The 16489-nt window shown below is 41.4% G+C and overlaps 1 protein-coding gene across 1 annotated transcript in view; it reads left to right on the top strand.

Moving 5' to 3' along the window:
- Positions 1–16489, top strand: part of micall2a (mical-like 2a) — a 114496-nt gene that overhangs the window by 60854 nt on the left and 37153 nt on the right. The window contains exon 7 of the mRNA XM_059979776.1: positions 5741–5840. Coding sequence (XP_059835759.1) covers positions 5741–5840 — 100 coding nt within the window. The remainder of the gene's footprint in view (positions 1–5740; positions 5841–16489) is intronic.

Raw genomic sequence — 16489 nt, 5'->3', positions numbered from 1 at the left:
CTTAAAGCAATGCCTTTTCTGAGGGATATATTGAGAATGTAGTGTCTGGTGATCAAGTGAGTGATATAGTGTGATTTAGTGTATGGTACACAATGAGTGGTACAGTATTTACAGTGCCTGTAGCATGAGTGATACAGTTCAAGGATACAAATATAATTCCTTTTTTATTGTATAGCAATTTGACAATCATGATTAAATGATATTACTTTTTTAACAAAACATATAATTTTTTACTTTGATATATTTAAGCTTATCTCAAATTTTGGACATCTATTCTCGATATTCCTTAGGCAGTTAAATATTTTGTTGGTCAATTTGTATTCACGTTCATGCATTGGAAGCAGCTCAGAGAAGATTTGCTGGAACAATGGTTGGGTGGACTTGTGAGAGTAGATTATCAGAGCAGGCTTGGGTCTGTTCAAATGAATGAGAGGACACTTGAAGCTTATCATCTGGTAATTAATTATTTCCTCCACCCATCCTGTTCCATTCCCATTCTGGTTACCCTCTCACCTTTGCCTTCTCCTCACTTAACCATTACATCCTTCTGTTGCCCTTCTTTCCTTTCATAGATTGTCCACTATCTTCTTCTAAAAGATTCTTCTTTTTCAGCTCTTTACCTCTTCCACCTATCACCTCGCTGCTTCTTACTTCATGCCTCTCCCTCACCTACTGGTCTTCCCCTGGTCTCATCAATCACCTGCCAGCTTGTACTCCTACCCACCCCCTCACCTCGTTATTCTGATGTTTCTCCCCTTCCTTTCCAGCCCTGATGAAGGGTCTCAGCAACTCCCCTCCACAGATGCCACCTTACTTGTTGAGTTCCTCCAGCATTTTGTGTGTGCTGCTCAAGGCTTCTTGCATCTCTTGTGTTTATGCATCTGGATATGTTGTTTCCTGTTGACATTGGCTAAGGGCAGAAGCTGTCCTTGAGCCTTCAGGCTTTTGTACGTTCTGCCAGACGGGAGAAGAAAGTATATCTGGAGTGCGTGGGGTCTTTGATTATGCTGACTATTTTATTAAGGCTGTAAGAAGTGGTAGAGGCAGGTTCGGTATTGTCTTTTAAAGTAAAATTGGATAGGTATATGGACAGGAAGGGAATGGAAGGTTATGGGCTGAGTGTGGGCCAGTGGGACTAGGTGAGAGTAAGTGTTCGACACGGACTAGAAGGGCCAAGATGGCCTTTTTCTGTGCTGTAATTGTTATATGGTTATAAGGATAGATAGCCTATAGAGGAGAGACTGGTTTCTGTGGGTGTGCTGAGCTGTGTGCACAGCTTTGCAGTTTCATGCGGTCATGTGTAGAGCAGTTGCCACATCAAGCCATTTCGCATCCAAGTAATATTGGGCCTAGTCATTTTTTTGTCCTCTCACCTTAAACTAGTGCCATCTAGTTCTAACAACACACACAGAATGCTGGAGGAGCTTGGCAGACCAGGTAGCATCTAAGAAAAAGAATACAGTCGACATTTCGGGCCAAGACCCTTTGGCAGTACTCAGGTCCTGGCCCGAAACATTGACTGTACTCTTTTCCATAGATATTGCCTGGCCTGCTAAGTTCTTCCAGCATTTTTTGCGTGTTGCTTGGATTTCCATTTTCTGCAGATTTTCTCTTGTTTGCCATCTAGCTTTAGATGCCCCTAAACTGGGAAAAACACTGTGATCATCTACCTGACTGATTCTGCTCATAATTCTATAAACCTCCATAAGGTCACCCCTCAGCCTCCATTGCTCCGAGGAAAACAATTCCGACCTATCTTGCCTCTCCTCATAACTTAAGCCCTCCAGTCCTAGCAACGTATGTACAAAGCTGGAGACATGAAGGAAGGAACTCTAATGAAATGGAGAATGGCTAATGTTATCCCACTTTTTAAGAAAGGAGGGAGGGAGAAAACAGAACTATCGTCCTGTCAGCCTAACATCAGTAGTGGGGAAGATGCTGGAGTCCATTATTAAAGATGCAATATTGGCATATCTAGATAGCAGTGATAGGATTGGGCAGAGCCAGCATGGATTTACCAAGGGCAAATCATGCTTGACTAATCTATTTGAGTTTTTTGAGGATGTAACCAGGAAGTTAGACAAGGGAGATCCAGTGGATGTAGTTTACCTCGATTTTCAGAAGGCATTTGATAAGGTCCCACATAGGAGATTGGTGGGTAAAATCAGAACTCATGGCATTGGGGGGAAGATATTGACATGGATAGAAAACTGGTTGGCAGATAGAAAGCAAAGGGTAGTGGTGAATGGGTGTTTCTCAGAATGGCAGGTGGTGACTAGTGGGGTGCCACAGGGCTCGGTATTGGGACCACAGCTGTTTACGACTTACATCAACGATTTAGATGAAGGCATTAAGAATAACATCAGCAAGTTTGCTGATGATACTAAGCTGGGTGGCAGTGTGACATGTGATGAGTATGTTAGGAGAATTCAGGGTGACTTGGATAGGCTGAGTGACTGGGCAGATACTTGGCAGATGATGTTTAATATGAATAAGTGTGAGGTTATCTACTTTGGGAGTAAGAACAGGAAGGCAGATTATTATCTGAACAGTGTAGAGTTAGGTAAGGGAGAAATACAAAGAGATCTAGGAGTCTTTGTTCATCAGTCACTGAAGGTGAATGAGCAAGTGTAGCAGGCAGTGAAGAAGGCTAATGGAATGTTGGCCTTTAATACAAAGGGAATTGAGTACAAGAGCAAGGAAATCCTTTTACATTTGTACAGGGCCCTGGTGAGACCACATCTGGAGTATTGTGTACAGTTTTGGTCTCCAGGGTTAAGGAAGGACATCCTGGCTGTAGAGGAAGTGCAGTGTGGATTCACAAGGTTAATTCCTGGGATGTCTGGACTGTCTTATGCAGAGAGGTTAGAGAGACTGGGCTTGTACACACTGGAATTAAGGAGATTGAGAGGGGATCTGATTGCAACATATAAGATTATTAAGAGATTGGACAAGATCGAGGCAGAAAATATGTTCCAGATGCTGGGAGAGTCCAGTACCAGAGGGCATGGTTTGAGAATAAGGGGTAGGTCATTTAGGACAGAGTTAAGGAAAAACTTCTCCCAGAGAGTTGTGGGGGTCTGGAATGCACTGCCTCGGTAGGCAGTGGAGGCCAATTCTCTGGATGCTTTCAAGAAGGAGCTAGATAGGTATCTTATGGATAGGGGAATCAAGGGATATAGGGACAAGGCAGGAACCGGGTATTGATAGTAGATGATCAGCCATGATCTCAGAATGGCGGTGCAGGCTCAAAGGGCCGAATGGTCTACTTCTGCACCTATTGTCTATTGAAATAAAGGAAACATGGAGAACTTTAGAGAGTTATTTACTATTTTTAAATGAATAGAAGTAATGTTTCAGTTTCAAGTTGAGTGGGCAGAAATATGGAGATATTCTCCATAGAAACACTACACCTACAGAAATATCAGACATTCCATCATTATCACTGGGTTACAGCACTGGATCTCTTGATTATTCTTTATTAACCACACACTAGAGCAGTGAGTATCTTCTCCCTAAAGTGCAGCAGTTTGTTGGTCAGAAAGAACTACAATCTTCAAATCAGTGAACAGGAATGAGGTCGGGCCGGTGGAAATAGTCAAAGCAAACATATTTGTTCTTGCCATGTGATGGCAGGAATGAAGGCAGTCATTTTGTGAGACTATCCTTGCAGCTGCCATTTTGTGAACTGTTTGGTGAATTGATTTTTGCTTCGGGATAACTTAATCAGAACAGTTGACTGAGGACATAAGGAATTTATGTAAATGATCTGCTAAACCTGAGACCATTCTCAAATAAGAAGCTGTTCATCATGTAAAATGGCAGACTTGCAGATACTTGTGTATATTTAAAGCCTGTGATCTGGTTGGCGAGGCCCAGTGTTTGGGTGAGTTGGTTGGACTGGTTTGAACCAGTCTGATTTGGAGAAAAGCAAAGGAGATCACCTAAGGCACAAGGTGAGAGGAAAGGCCATAAAGCAATGCTACTTGTAGCATTTGGGCCACATCCAATGAGAAATTGATGCACTCAGTCAGGTGACCTCGAGCCAACAAAATGGAAACATTATGGATTGATAAGGAAAAGAATTGAATGGAGCATTTCAGGAATACAAGCAGTAACAACTCTCGTCAGACCAACCATTGAAGATGGCTCCATATTGGGCACATGGCAACCAGATAGGGACCATGAGCAATGCCTGCCCAGTGTAGGCTCCCTTTCCTGGATATTACTTCTCTTATTTAACTGTCCATGAAGGGCCAGGGAAACCTAGTGATTGTGCACATGGGTATTCAGATGTGTAAATTCACGTGCTTGAGAACAGAGCCAATAAAGATAAATATACATCCTCTCTGTGCCCAACTGATCATTATTGTTGAGAGGTAATACTTGAGTGTTAATCTTTGTAATGAGTTGAAATGGGGTTATAATGTGATTGGACACTAAATTTCAATCCTGGCAGCAATATCCGCATTCCAAGAACTCAATAAAAAGGAAAGATACAAGTAGCAGAAAGTAATTCCAAGGCCAATCTTCAAAGGCTGTGATCGAGAGAATGGTCTTTGGATTAGTGAACGTAGGCAAATATCAGATGTGGATGTGGAAAGGATGTTTCCAACAGTGCAGAAGTCTAGAATCAGGGGGCATTACTTCAGAATGGAAGGATATCCCTTTAGAACAAAGATGAGGAGAAATTTGTTTAGGTAGAGAGTGGTGAATCTGTAGAATTCATTGTCACAGACTGCTTTGGAGGGCAAGTTATTGTGTATACTTAAAGCTGAGGTTGATAGCTTCTTGATTAGTAAGGTGTCAGATGTTATGGGGAGAGGCAGGAGAAAAGGGTTAAGAGGGATAATAAATCAGTTGTGATTGAATGGTGGAGCAGACTTGATGGCTTAATGCACTAATTCTGCTCCTATGTCTTATGGAGGTTTAATAGAGTGATCAATCTGAAGAGCATATTAATTACTGCTATTGACTCATGATTTGTGAAGAGAAAGTATGGTGGCTGTGGAATGTGATCTAGGAAACTGAAGTCAAGGACAAGATTGAAGTCAAGTTTATTGTTATATTCACAAGAATATAAGTGTGTACTGATGCAATGAAAATATATTTGCACAAAAATTATACAAGGAAGAACAAAATTAAGACAAAAAGTCCATTGTAGTACAAAGTTGCTCTATTGAGGTTGTGAAGGTTGGTTCAGAAACTGAATGGTTGAAGGGGCATTACTGTTCTTAAATGCGGTGATGTGGGTCTTTAGACTTCTGTACCTCCTGACCAATTGTATCTGCAAAAGATGTGTGGGCTAGGTGGTGGAGTCTTTGTTGATACGTATTGTCCCCTTGAGGCAGTGTCTTGTGTAGATTCTTTTGATGGTCGGGAGAGATAGTCCCATGATGCACTACTGTCAGTGGCTTCTTACATCCTGCACATTTAAGTTAAGAATGGAAGTACAGTGTAAATTCTGAATAAAAATGTACTCTTATGATATTTATGAGATCAAATGTAACTAAGTAAAGAAAAATGTGAACCATCCAACAAATATTGTCAAGGGTTGTAACCCTTTGTAATGTGTGCAGTAAATGGATGAGAGATATGGAAAATATTTTGTGATGTAGGAGTGATGGAAACGGCTGGACGAAATGTTCCCTTTGCCACTCTCCTTGGATCAGTGGGCAGAGAACATGGCGCCCTCAAACACTGTTAGTTCATGTTGCACTATTTCTCATTTCTCCTGCAGGGAACTACTCCTATAGTCCACAGATCATTACCGGGGCTCAGGATGAGGAATCTCCATCTGACTGGAGGCTGAAACTGAAGCCTGTCCAGAAGCATCACAGGTGAGTGTTCATTGCATCTTAAGCATCAGGCTTAGCAAAAGGGTAGTCTTGATTTAGTTTAGCATATTTGCTAATTCTTTCAAACAACAGTGGTGGAGATAAAGTTTACTTTTTTGAAAATATTACCAAATCTCCCAAAGACTGACATGATGAGAAATTGATTAGTTCTATGTCCACTTTCTCAACATTTGGTGTTGGGGTCAGAGGCTGTCCATGTTTGTCTTGCTGGCTGAAGGTACTGTCTATACAATTGGTAAAGGCTCCATCTGGATGTCCAGAATGTTTGCACTTTATAACTGAGTCCTGCCAATGGCTTTTCAGGAAGTGGTCAATTTGCCCAGTAGCTAATCAGCTGGTAAAATGCGTACTGGACAAAGTTTGTCTTAACTTAGTGTTATTTTAGAACCAAGAGGAAAATCTGCTGGACTTACGATAAAGTAAGTTCCACAAATCCACCACCCTCTGGCTGAAGAAATTCCCCCTCATCTCAGTTTTAAAGGGGCATCCCTTTATTCTAAGGCTATGCCTTGCATCCTAGACTTTCTAACTAATAGGAGCATCCTCTCCATGTCCACTCTATCCAGATCTTTTGGTGTTCTATAGTTTTTAATGATATTCCCCCGATAGGTATGAGTGTGGAACTCAGGCCACCAAATACAGAATTTATAATTCATTGTTCAATAAAGACTTCTTTATCAGAAATTTTGAAATATGGAACTTGCTGTCTAGAGGGAAGCAGCTGTCCATAAATTAAGAATGGGGATTAGTATTAAGCTCTAACATTAGTTGTTACATTTGTGTATCGTTACTGTTACCGCTTCCTTTTGAACATGAGGTATGAGAAGGAGAAATAGAAAAAGTAATTCAAGCCCCAGTACCTGCCTTACCATTTCATAACGTCCTGACTGATCTGCCTCACCACTTTATCTACAGTACACCCTCACACTGTGGTCCTAGAAAACCACATGTTGCCTTTTCTGTAACACTAACTCTTGACAGAAGTTGACAACATTTGTTATTTCTTTCATATTTTCTGTTTATTTTGATATTTTTAAATCATAAATTCCATAAGAACAAGTTTTTATTCGGTATCTGAAAGCTTTTTGGTAGTGTTTTGTGAAACAATTTTGTAATGGACAATTTCTATTGCTTGAACTGCTGTAACTTAGGGATTCCTGTGCTATTCCTCTGTTCTTCAGCTCTTCTGAACTATTTATTGATCTTATCCTTGAAATTACTAAGCAACTCTGCAGCCCACCTGGGTGGAGAATTACAAAGATTTATCACCTCCTGCACTCTAATTTTGAGACTGTCATCCCTGTTTTTGGACAGCCCAGCCATGGGAAACACCATCCCTGTCAAGCCCTTTAAGAAAACTGTGAATACAAGCTCATCCCTCATTCATCCAAGCTCAAAGGATGATTGTTTTACAGTGCAGAGAGAGGCAACATTACCTGCAAAAACTGTGATACTTCTAACAATTTTGCTAAGTGGCTTCATAGCCTCAAACAGTAAAAGGACTAATTTTCTAAATACTCATTTAAAGTGGGTTTTGAAATTTGCTCCTAAGAGGCACTTGTTGTAAGTGTTGTTCTGATTCTGGGATCCAATGGCCTGAGCCATTTGGGATCTAAAGAGCTGTAAGAAGCAACAGATTCAAGCTTGAACTCCATTGTTCTCCAGTCATCTGTACTCGATAATCTTGCAGCTGTTAAAATCAGCTGACATACAGTGGCTGCTAATTACCTCTCTCAGACAATTGTGTTTGTCTGGATGCCTGTACACATTGTTTGGAATTGTAGGAGTGGTCATTGTGTGAGTGGATAATGTTAGAGTGGTCAGGCTTTGGCTCAACCGGCCTCTGTGAGAACAGACAGATGCTCTAAGTAAGCTATAATTATTTTTCTCTCTTTCTTTGGCTATTAGTGAGCAGCTAGTGCATGAGAATGAGTCCAGGGTTAGTGATGTGCTCTTTGTGTGAGAGGTGGGAACTCTGGGAGCCTTTCAGTCTTCCTGATAGCTACATCTACATAAAGTGCACCGAGCTGCAGCTCCTTTGGGACCATATTAAGTAAGTGGAGTTGCAGGTCAATACCCTTTTGGCTTATATGGGAAAATGAGGAGGTGAAAATTAGGGACTACAGAGAGGTAGTAATTTCAAAGTTTCTGGAGGCAGATACCTGGTGACTGTCAAAAGAGGAAAAGGAAATCGGTAGCCAGTGCAGAATACTCCTGTGGCTGTTCCCCTCAATAATAAGTATTCAGCTTTGGATACTGTTGTGTGGGGGTGGGGACGACCTATCAGAGATGCAGCGACTGTGTCTCTGGCACTACCTCTGCCTCCGTGGTTCAGAAGGCAGAGGAGAAGAAGAGTGTAGTAGTGGTAGACAATCTCAGGACTCTTTGGAATTGGTTTATTATTGTTTCGTACATTGACATAATGTGAAAAAGATCCATTATGATGATGTTGAAATACAAGTTCGTCAGGGGAGTGCAAAAGAAAAACAATACCAGAATGTAGAACACACTGCTGCCATTTCAATTATAGAGAAAGTGCAGTGCAGGTGGACATTATGATGCATGGGCCTTAATGAGGTAGATTGTAAGGTTAGGAGTTCATCTTACTCCTCAAGTGGTCTGTTCAAGAGTGGGATTGAAGCTGTCCTTTAGCTTCTTGATATGTTACTTTCAAGTTTGGTATCTTCTGCCTGATTATGCTGCTGTTCTGACTGATGGGATCAGTTAGTTCAGGAACCTTATGGAAGATCAACATTGATTGTTGCTTCATGGTTCAGACATATTTATCATGGTATTTATACCTAGGGACTTTACTCCTCATCTGATTCTGAGGGAACTTGATGTAAGCTTGAAGCCTTATAAAGTTGCACCCCATGTGACCTTAATTATGTTTTCTACAGGATAATTGTGTATGTCACTTGTATTATACTCTTATAAAATACTTTGTGCACTCCAGAATCACAAATGACTCTGCAGAAGCACAACCCCTTCTAACATTTTCCTGCCTTAAATCAGCTCAGTCTGTACAGTCACATTGATCTCCAGCAGTCTCATGTAAAAGTTGTTCCTCTGCTCATTTTCATTTGGTGGTTTGTGGGAACTTGTCAAATACAAATTGGCTAAATCGTTTCCCACTTTGTGAAAGTGACCATGTTTTGAAAGTTCATTATGAACTGTAATGTCCAGAAATTGTGAAAACTGTTCTGTAAATGCAAATCTTTTGTCTCCTTGCTGAATATCTTTTCTAAGGTGGGAAGAATTGGCTTGTGTTCTTCTATAGTCAGCTCAGCTGGGGAATGATGTGAGGGCTCACTGTGAGCAGCTGATGTTTGGTTGGTTCTATTAGGAGCCTTGTTATTTTGAGGGACTCCTAGCTATTTATTTCATTGATTGCATGCATTTTCCCTCCTACACTTATTTTGATGTAAAGTGGATTCAATGAGAAGCACGAGACCTGTTGACCATGGAAGTTGCGCCTTAGCAGTCTACATGGTACGCAAGCCAGAACAGTACGATATGGAGAGCAAGCTGATGCCCATGCAGCAGAAACCTTCTCTCCACGCAGCTGATTAATCCAAAGGAATGGCAGAGATCAGTACAGTTTGGCACCAGAGATGCCAGTCAGCATTGAACTCAACGTAAGTCTGCCCTTAGGGTTTCCAGCTTCAGGTTTTTCTTGGGGTCTGCTCCTGAAGCCTTCCAGATGAGTGGGTACAGCTACAAGGCAGTGGAAGTTTGAGATCAGTTTTCCTTCTCCAAGATGAGCTGCCAACCAAGGCTGATGAGCCCCATCTGCCCAAAGCAACTGGTTTTAAGGCACCAGTAACCCACCTTTGCCCCTTCTCCTGTCAGTAGAAATGGATCTGCCAGGCTTGGCAGCTAAGCCACACATGAAGGCCAAGAGCTTGAACTGGTTGTCAGAGGCTATTTGAGATACGCACTATTGGGAGCATTTAATAGGTAGAGGGAGATGAACGTATGGCTGAGGAACTGACACAGGGGGCAGGGTTTCAGACTTATTGATCATTGGGATTTCTTCTAGGGAAGGTACAGCCTGTACAAAAGGAGCGGGTTATACTTGAACCTGAGGGGGACCAATATCAAGTCAGTTCAAGTCCAGTTTATTGTAATTGAGCTATATACATGTATACTGTGAAATGAGACAATGTTTCTCCAGCTGTTCTCACAGTCCTTTGTAGGGATTCCGGTCCAATTCTTAACTGCTTTCAATGATGCTCCAATAACATTAAGTAAAAATGGGGCGGGGGGTCACTTGCCTCAATCTCCTTCAGAAGTGGAGGCACTGCAATGCCTTCTTGTTCACAAAGGTGGTATTAAGGGCTAAGATGAAGTCATCCATGACGTGAACTCCCAGGAACTTGGTGCACTTAACTTTCTCTACAGAGGAGCTGTGTACTCGCAGAGCAGGTCCCTGCGGGCAGGTTTGCCAAAGCTGTTTGTGAGTTTTTAAGCTCATTTGGCAGGAGGATGGGAACTGGAGTGATTGAGCTGAGGATGAGGTAGCTGGTTTACAAACAGAGGCAGTGTGGAGTGAGACTGCGAGCAAGGAGAGGCTAATGATAGGGCAAAATTGCAGTCAAGAGGATGAGCTGCATTGTAAAAGGAGGACAAAATTGAAAAGGGTGAACACAGGACTGAAGGTGTTATATATATTTGAATGTGCACAGTACACTGAATAAGCTGGATGAACTTGTAGCACAGTTACAATTTGGCATGTATGATGTTGTAGACATCACTGAATCGTGGCTGAAAGAAGATTATAGCTGGGAGCTTGATGTCCAAAGTATGTTGTATCAAAAGGACAGGAAGGTAGACAGAGCGGGTGGCATGACTCTGTTGGTTAACAAAAGAAATCAAGTCATTAGAAGATGGTGACATAGGGTCAAAAGGTGTTGAATCATTGTGGGTAGAACTAAGGAACTACAAGGGTAAAAAGACCCTGATGGGAATTATGTACAGACCCCCAAACAGAGGTAGAGATGTGATCTACAAATTACAATGGGAGGTAGAAAATTCATACCAAAAGGGTAATGCTACGATAGTCATGGGGACTTCAATATGCAGGTAGATTGGGAAAATCATGTTGCTGCTGGATTGCAAGAGGAGGAATTTGTAGAATGCCTATGAGATGGCTTTTTAGAGCAGTTTGTGGCTGAGCCCACTGGGGATCAGCTATTCTGGATTGGGTATTGTGCAATGAACTGGAACTGATTGGTGAATTTAAGGCAAAGGAACCCTTAGGGACAAATCACCATAATATAAGATATTCACCCTGAAATTTGAGGAGAGGCTGCAGTCAGTATTACAGTGGCATAAGTGGAATTACAGAGACATGAGAGTGAAACTGGCCAAAATTGATCGGAAAAGTACACTGGCAAGGATGATAGCAGAACAGCAATAGCTAGAATTACTGGGATCAATAAAATATATACATCCCAAAAAGAAAGAAGTATCCCAAATGCAGGATGACATTTTCGTGGCTGACAAGAGAAGTCAAAGCCAATGTAATAGTCAGAGAGGGCATATAATAGAGCAAAAATTAGTGGGAAGTTGGAAAAATGGGAGGCTCTTCAAAACCAACAAAAGGCAACTAAAAAGTCATAAAGAAGGAAAAGATCGTATATGAAAGTAAGCTAGCCAATAATATTAAAGAGGATACTAGAAGTTACTTTTGATGAACAGCATGTGAAAGAGAGGGAGAGTAGATATTGGACCGCTGGAAAAATGATGCCGGAGAGGTAGTAATGGGGGACAAGGAAATTGTGGAAGAACTGAATAAATATTTTGTATAATTTTTCACTGTGCAGCAGGCCAGAAGTTTGAGAGTGGCAGGGGTTAGAAGTGTGTGATGTTTCCATTACCAGGGAGAAGGTTCATGGGAAACTGAAAGGTCTGAAGGTAGATAAGTCACCTGGGCCAGATGGTGTACACCCCAGGGTTTTGAAAGAAGTCACTGAAGAGAACATGGACGCATTAGTATTGATCCTTCAATTTTGAATTGAATTCATTGATCCTGAATTCAATTGATTCTGGCATGGTTCTGGAGGAATGGAAAATTGCAAATGTTACTCCACTCTTCAAAAACAGAGAGAGGCAGAAGACAGGAAATTATAGGTCTGTTAGTCTGACCTCAGTGGTTGGTTAAATGGTTACAGGGTACTTGGAGGCACAGGATAAAATAGGTCAAAGTCAGAATGGTTTCCTTAAGGGAAAATTTTCCCTGACAAATCTTTTGGAACAAGGAGGATAGACAAAGGGGAATCAGTGGATGTGGTGTACTTGGATTTTCAGAAGGCCTTTGACAAGGTGCCACACATGAGGCTGTTTAACGTTAAGAGCCTATGGCATTACAGTAAAGATACTGTACCTATAATAAAGATAATATACTTATATCAGGATGCTGTACATTGACTATAGCTCAGCATTTAACACCACCATTCTCACTCTCCTGATTGAAAAGCTACAGAACCTGGTCCACCGTACCTCCCTCTGCAAGTGGATCCACCTTGCCCAACACTGGTGCTCCTCAAGGATGTGTGCTTAGTCCACTGCTCTACTCTCTCTTTATCCATGGCTGTGTGGCTAGGCATAGCTCAAATGCCATCTATAAATTTGCTGATCATTGGTAGAATCTCAGATGGTGACGAGTGGGTGTACAGGAACAAGATATACCTGCTAGTTGAGTGGTGTCACAGCAACAACTCTGTACTCAATGTGAGTAAGACCAAAGAGTTGACTGTGGACTTCAGGAAGGGTAAGTTGAGGTAACATGAATCAATCCTCATAGAGAGATCAGAAGTGGAGAGAGTGAGCAGTTTCAAGCTCCTGGGTGTGAATAACTCTGAGGACCTAACCTGGTCCCAACATATCGATGCAACTGTAAAGAAGGCAAGACAGCAGGTATATTGCATTAGGAGTTTATGGAGATTCAATTTATCACCTAAAACACTTGAAAACTTCTACAGATGTTTTGTAGAGAGCATTCTGACCATCTGTTATGGGGGTGGGGGGGGTGGAATCTACTGCACAGGATCAAAGTAGACTGCAGAAAGTTGTAAACTTAGTCAGCTCTGTCATAGGTACTTGCCTCTGTAGTATCCAAGACATCTTTAAGGAGTGGTCCCTCTGAAAGGTGGGGTGTCTATCATTATGGACGCCTACCACTCAGGACATACCGCCTTCTCATTGTTACCATCAGGAAGGAGGTACAGTAGCTTGAAGGCACCCAGTCAGTGATTCAGGAACAGCTTCTTCCCTTCAGCCATTTGATTTCTGAATGGGCTTTGAACCCATGAGTACCACCTCATTACTTTTTTTATTTCTGCTTGTGCACTCCTTATTTTAATTTAACAATTTAATATGCATAAGTCTATAAGACCATAAGATATAGGAGTACTCCACACAGTACTCCAAGTGTGATCTCACGAGTGCCCTATAGAGCCTCAACATCACATCCCTGCTCTTATATTCTATACCTCTAGAAATGAATACCAACATTGCATACACCTTCTTCACAACCGATTCAACCTGGAAGTTAACCATTAGGGTATCCTGCACAAGGATTCCCAAGTCCCTTTGTATCTCTGCATTTTGAATTCTCTCCCCATCTAAATAATAGTCTGCCCATTTATTTCTTCCACTGAAGTGCATGACCATACACTTTCCAACATTGTATTTCATTTTCTACTTCTTTGCTCATTCCCCTAAACTATCTAGTCTCTCTGCATGCTCTCTGTTTCCTCAACACTACCTGCTCCTCCACCTATCTTTGATTCATTGGCAAATTTAGTCACAAATCCATTAATCCCATAGTCTAATAATTCATTCACATACATCGTAAAAAGCAGTGGTCCCAACACCGACTCCTGTGGAACTCCACTGGTAACCGACAGCCAGCCAGAATAGGATCCCTCTCTGTTTTCTGCTGATCAGCCAATGCTCCACCCTTGCTAGTAACTCCTCTGTAATTCTATGGACTCTTATCTTGCTAAGCAGCCTCATGTGCAGCATCTTGTCAAGGGCCTTCTGAAAATCCAAGTATGCCACATCTACTGCATCTTCTTTGTCTACCCTGGTTGTAATTTCCTCAAAGAATTGAAGTATGTTTGTCAGACAGAATTTTCCTTTCAGGAAGCCATGCTGGCTTTGGCCTATCTTGTCATGTGCCTTCAGGTATTCCATAATCTCATCCCTAACACTCGATTCCAACAACTTTCCAACCACTGATGTCAGGCTAACAGGTCTATAGGTTCCTTTCTGCTGCCTGCCACCGTTCTTAAATAGCAGAGTTACATTTGCAATTTTCTAGTCACCCAGTACAATGCCAGAATCTAGCAATTCTTAAAAGATCATTGTTAATGTCTCCACAATCTCTCCAGTTACTTCCTTCAGAACCCAATGGTGCATTCCATCAGATCCAGGAAATTTATCCACCATTAAGCTTCCTGAGCACCTTCTCAGTTGTAATTTTTACTGTACATACTTCACTTCCCTGACACTCTTGAATACACTGAAGATGTCTTCCACTGTGAAGACCGATGCAAAATACGCATTCAGTTCCTCTGCCATCTCTGCATCTTTCATTACAATATCTCCAGCATCATTTTCTATTGACTGTCCCTTGACTGTCATTTACCCTTTATATACTTAAAAAAGCATTTAGTATCTTCCTTGATGTTAGTCTCTAGCTTCCTCTCATAATTCATCTTTTCTTTCCCAATGACCTTCTTAGTTTCCTTTTGCAAGTTTTTAAAAGCTTCCCAATCCTCTATCTTCCCACTAGCTTTGGATTCCTTGTATACCCTCTCTTTTGTTTTCATTTTAGCTCTGACTTTACTTGTCAGCTACGGTAGTGTCCTTCTTCCATTCGAATATTTCTTCTTATTTGGAATATATCTGTCTTGCACTTCCCTCATTTTTTGCAGAAACTCCAGCCTTTGCTACTCTGCTGTCCTTCCTGCTAGTGTCCCCTTCCAGTCAACCTTGGCCAGTTCCCCTCTCATACCATTGTAATTTCCTTTGTTCCACTGAAATACTGACACATTGGAATTTAGTTTCTCCTTCTCAAATTTCAAGGTGAACTCAATCATATTGGAATCACTGATCCCTAAGGGTTCCTTAACCTTAAAGCTTTCTTATTGCCTCCAGATTATTGCACAACACCCAATGCAAATATATATATGTACTTACTGTAATTCAGTTTTTTCTGTATTTATCATATATTGCATTGTACTGCTGCTGTAAAGTTAACAAATTTCATTACATACGTTGGTGATATTAAATCTAATTCTGAGATACTAGTGTGGATAGAACATTGGCTGATTAGCAGGAGACGAAGAGTGGGAACAAAGGGAGCCTTTTCTGGCTGGCTGCTGGTGACTAGTGGTGTTCCATAGGGGTCTGTGCTTTGACCCATTCTTTTCACATTATATGTCAATGATTTGGATAACAGATGGTTTTGTTTCATAGTTTGCTGATGATACAAGGTAGGTGGAGGGGCAGGAGGTTTTGAGGAAGTAGAGAGGCTACAGAAGGACTTAGACAGATTAAGAGAATGGTTAAAGAAGTGGCAGATGGAATAGAGTGTTGGGAAGTGTATGGCTCTGCACTTGGGTAGAAGAAACAAAAGGATTGACTATTTTCTAAATGAAGATGAAATTCAAAACTCTGAAGTGCAAAGGGACGTGGTAGCCCTCCTGCAGGATTCCCCAATTTGTACGTTGAGTTGGTGATGAGGAAGCAAATGCGATGTTCACTTTCATTTCTAGAGAACTAAAATATAAAAGCAAGAATGTACACTGGCAAGACCTCACTTGGAGTGTTGTGAGCAGTTTTGGGTCCCTTATCTATTATGTGCTGACATTGGAGAGGGTTCAAAGGAAGTTAGTGAGAATGATTCTGGGAATGAAGAGCTTGTCATATTAAGATTTTTGTTGGCTCTGGGCCTGTACTTGCTGAAATTGAGCAGTAAGTAAGTGGGGGGGGGGGATTTTATTGAAACTTATTGAATGCTGAAAGGCCTAGATAGAGTGAACATGGAGAGGATATTTCCTCTAGTGGGTGAGTCTAGGACCCAAGAGCACAGCCTCAGAATAGAGGGAGGTCTATCTAGAACAGAGAAGAGGAGGAATTTATTTAGACAGAGAGTAGCGAATCTGTGGAAGTAGGCTGTGGAGGCAAGACATTGGGTATATTTAAGGCAGAAATTGATAGATTTTTGATTAGTCAGGGCATGAGGGGATATGTGGAGGAGGCAGGAGATTGGGGCTGAGAGGGAAATGGATTGGACATGCTAAAATGGTGAAGCAGAGTCGATGGGCCAAATTCTCCTATATCGTATGGTCTTGTGGAGCTTATCCCCACTACCTCCTGTGGCTTTGACGATTTTAAGGACACTCAATAAGAAAGAATAGTGAACAAAGAACACTATTGAATCAAAAGGCTGGAATTCTTTTTAGTCAAACACTCAAGAGAAAATTTCCATACTGATCTGAGAACACAGTAAGCCTTTGTGAATTCATTATTAGAAAAAAAATAGACTTGGTTTTCAAGTTTGCTTGGGTAATAAGTCACGGCACCAAGATTAATTTTTGAAGTTATTGAATGATAAT

This window comes from Hypanus sabinus, chromosome 9 (genome assembly GCF_030144855.1).
Source record: "Hypanus sabinus isolate sHypSab1 chromosome 9, sHypSab1.hap1, whole genome shotgun sequence".
NCBI classification, from domain to species: domain Eukaryota; kingdom Metazoa; phylum Chordata; class Chondrichthyes; order Myliobatiformes; family Dasyatidae; genus Hypanus; species Hypanus sabinus.
Note: the sequence above shows the minus strand (reverse complement) of the source record. Positions and strands in the feature narration are given on the sequence as shown.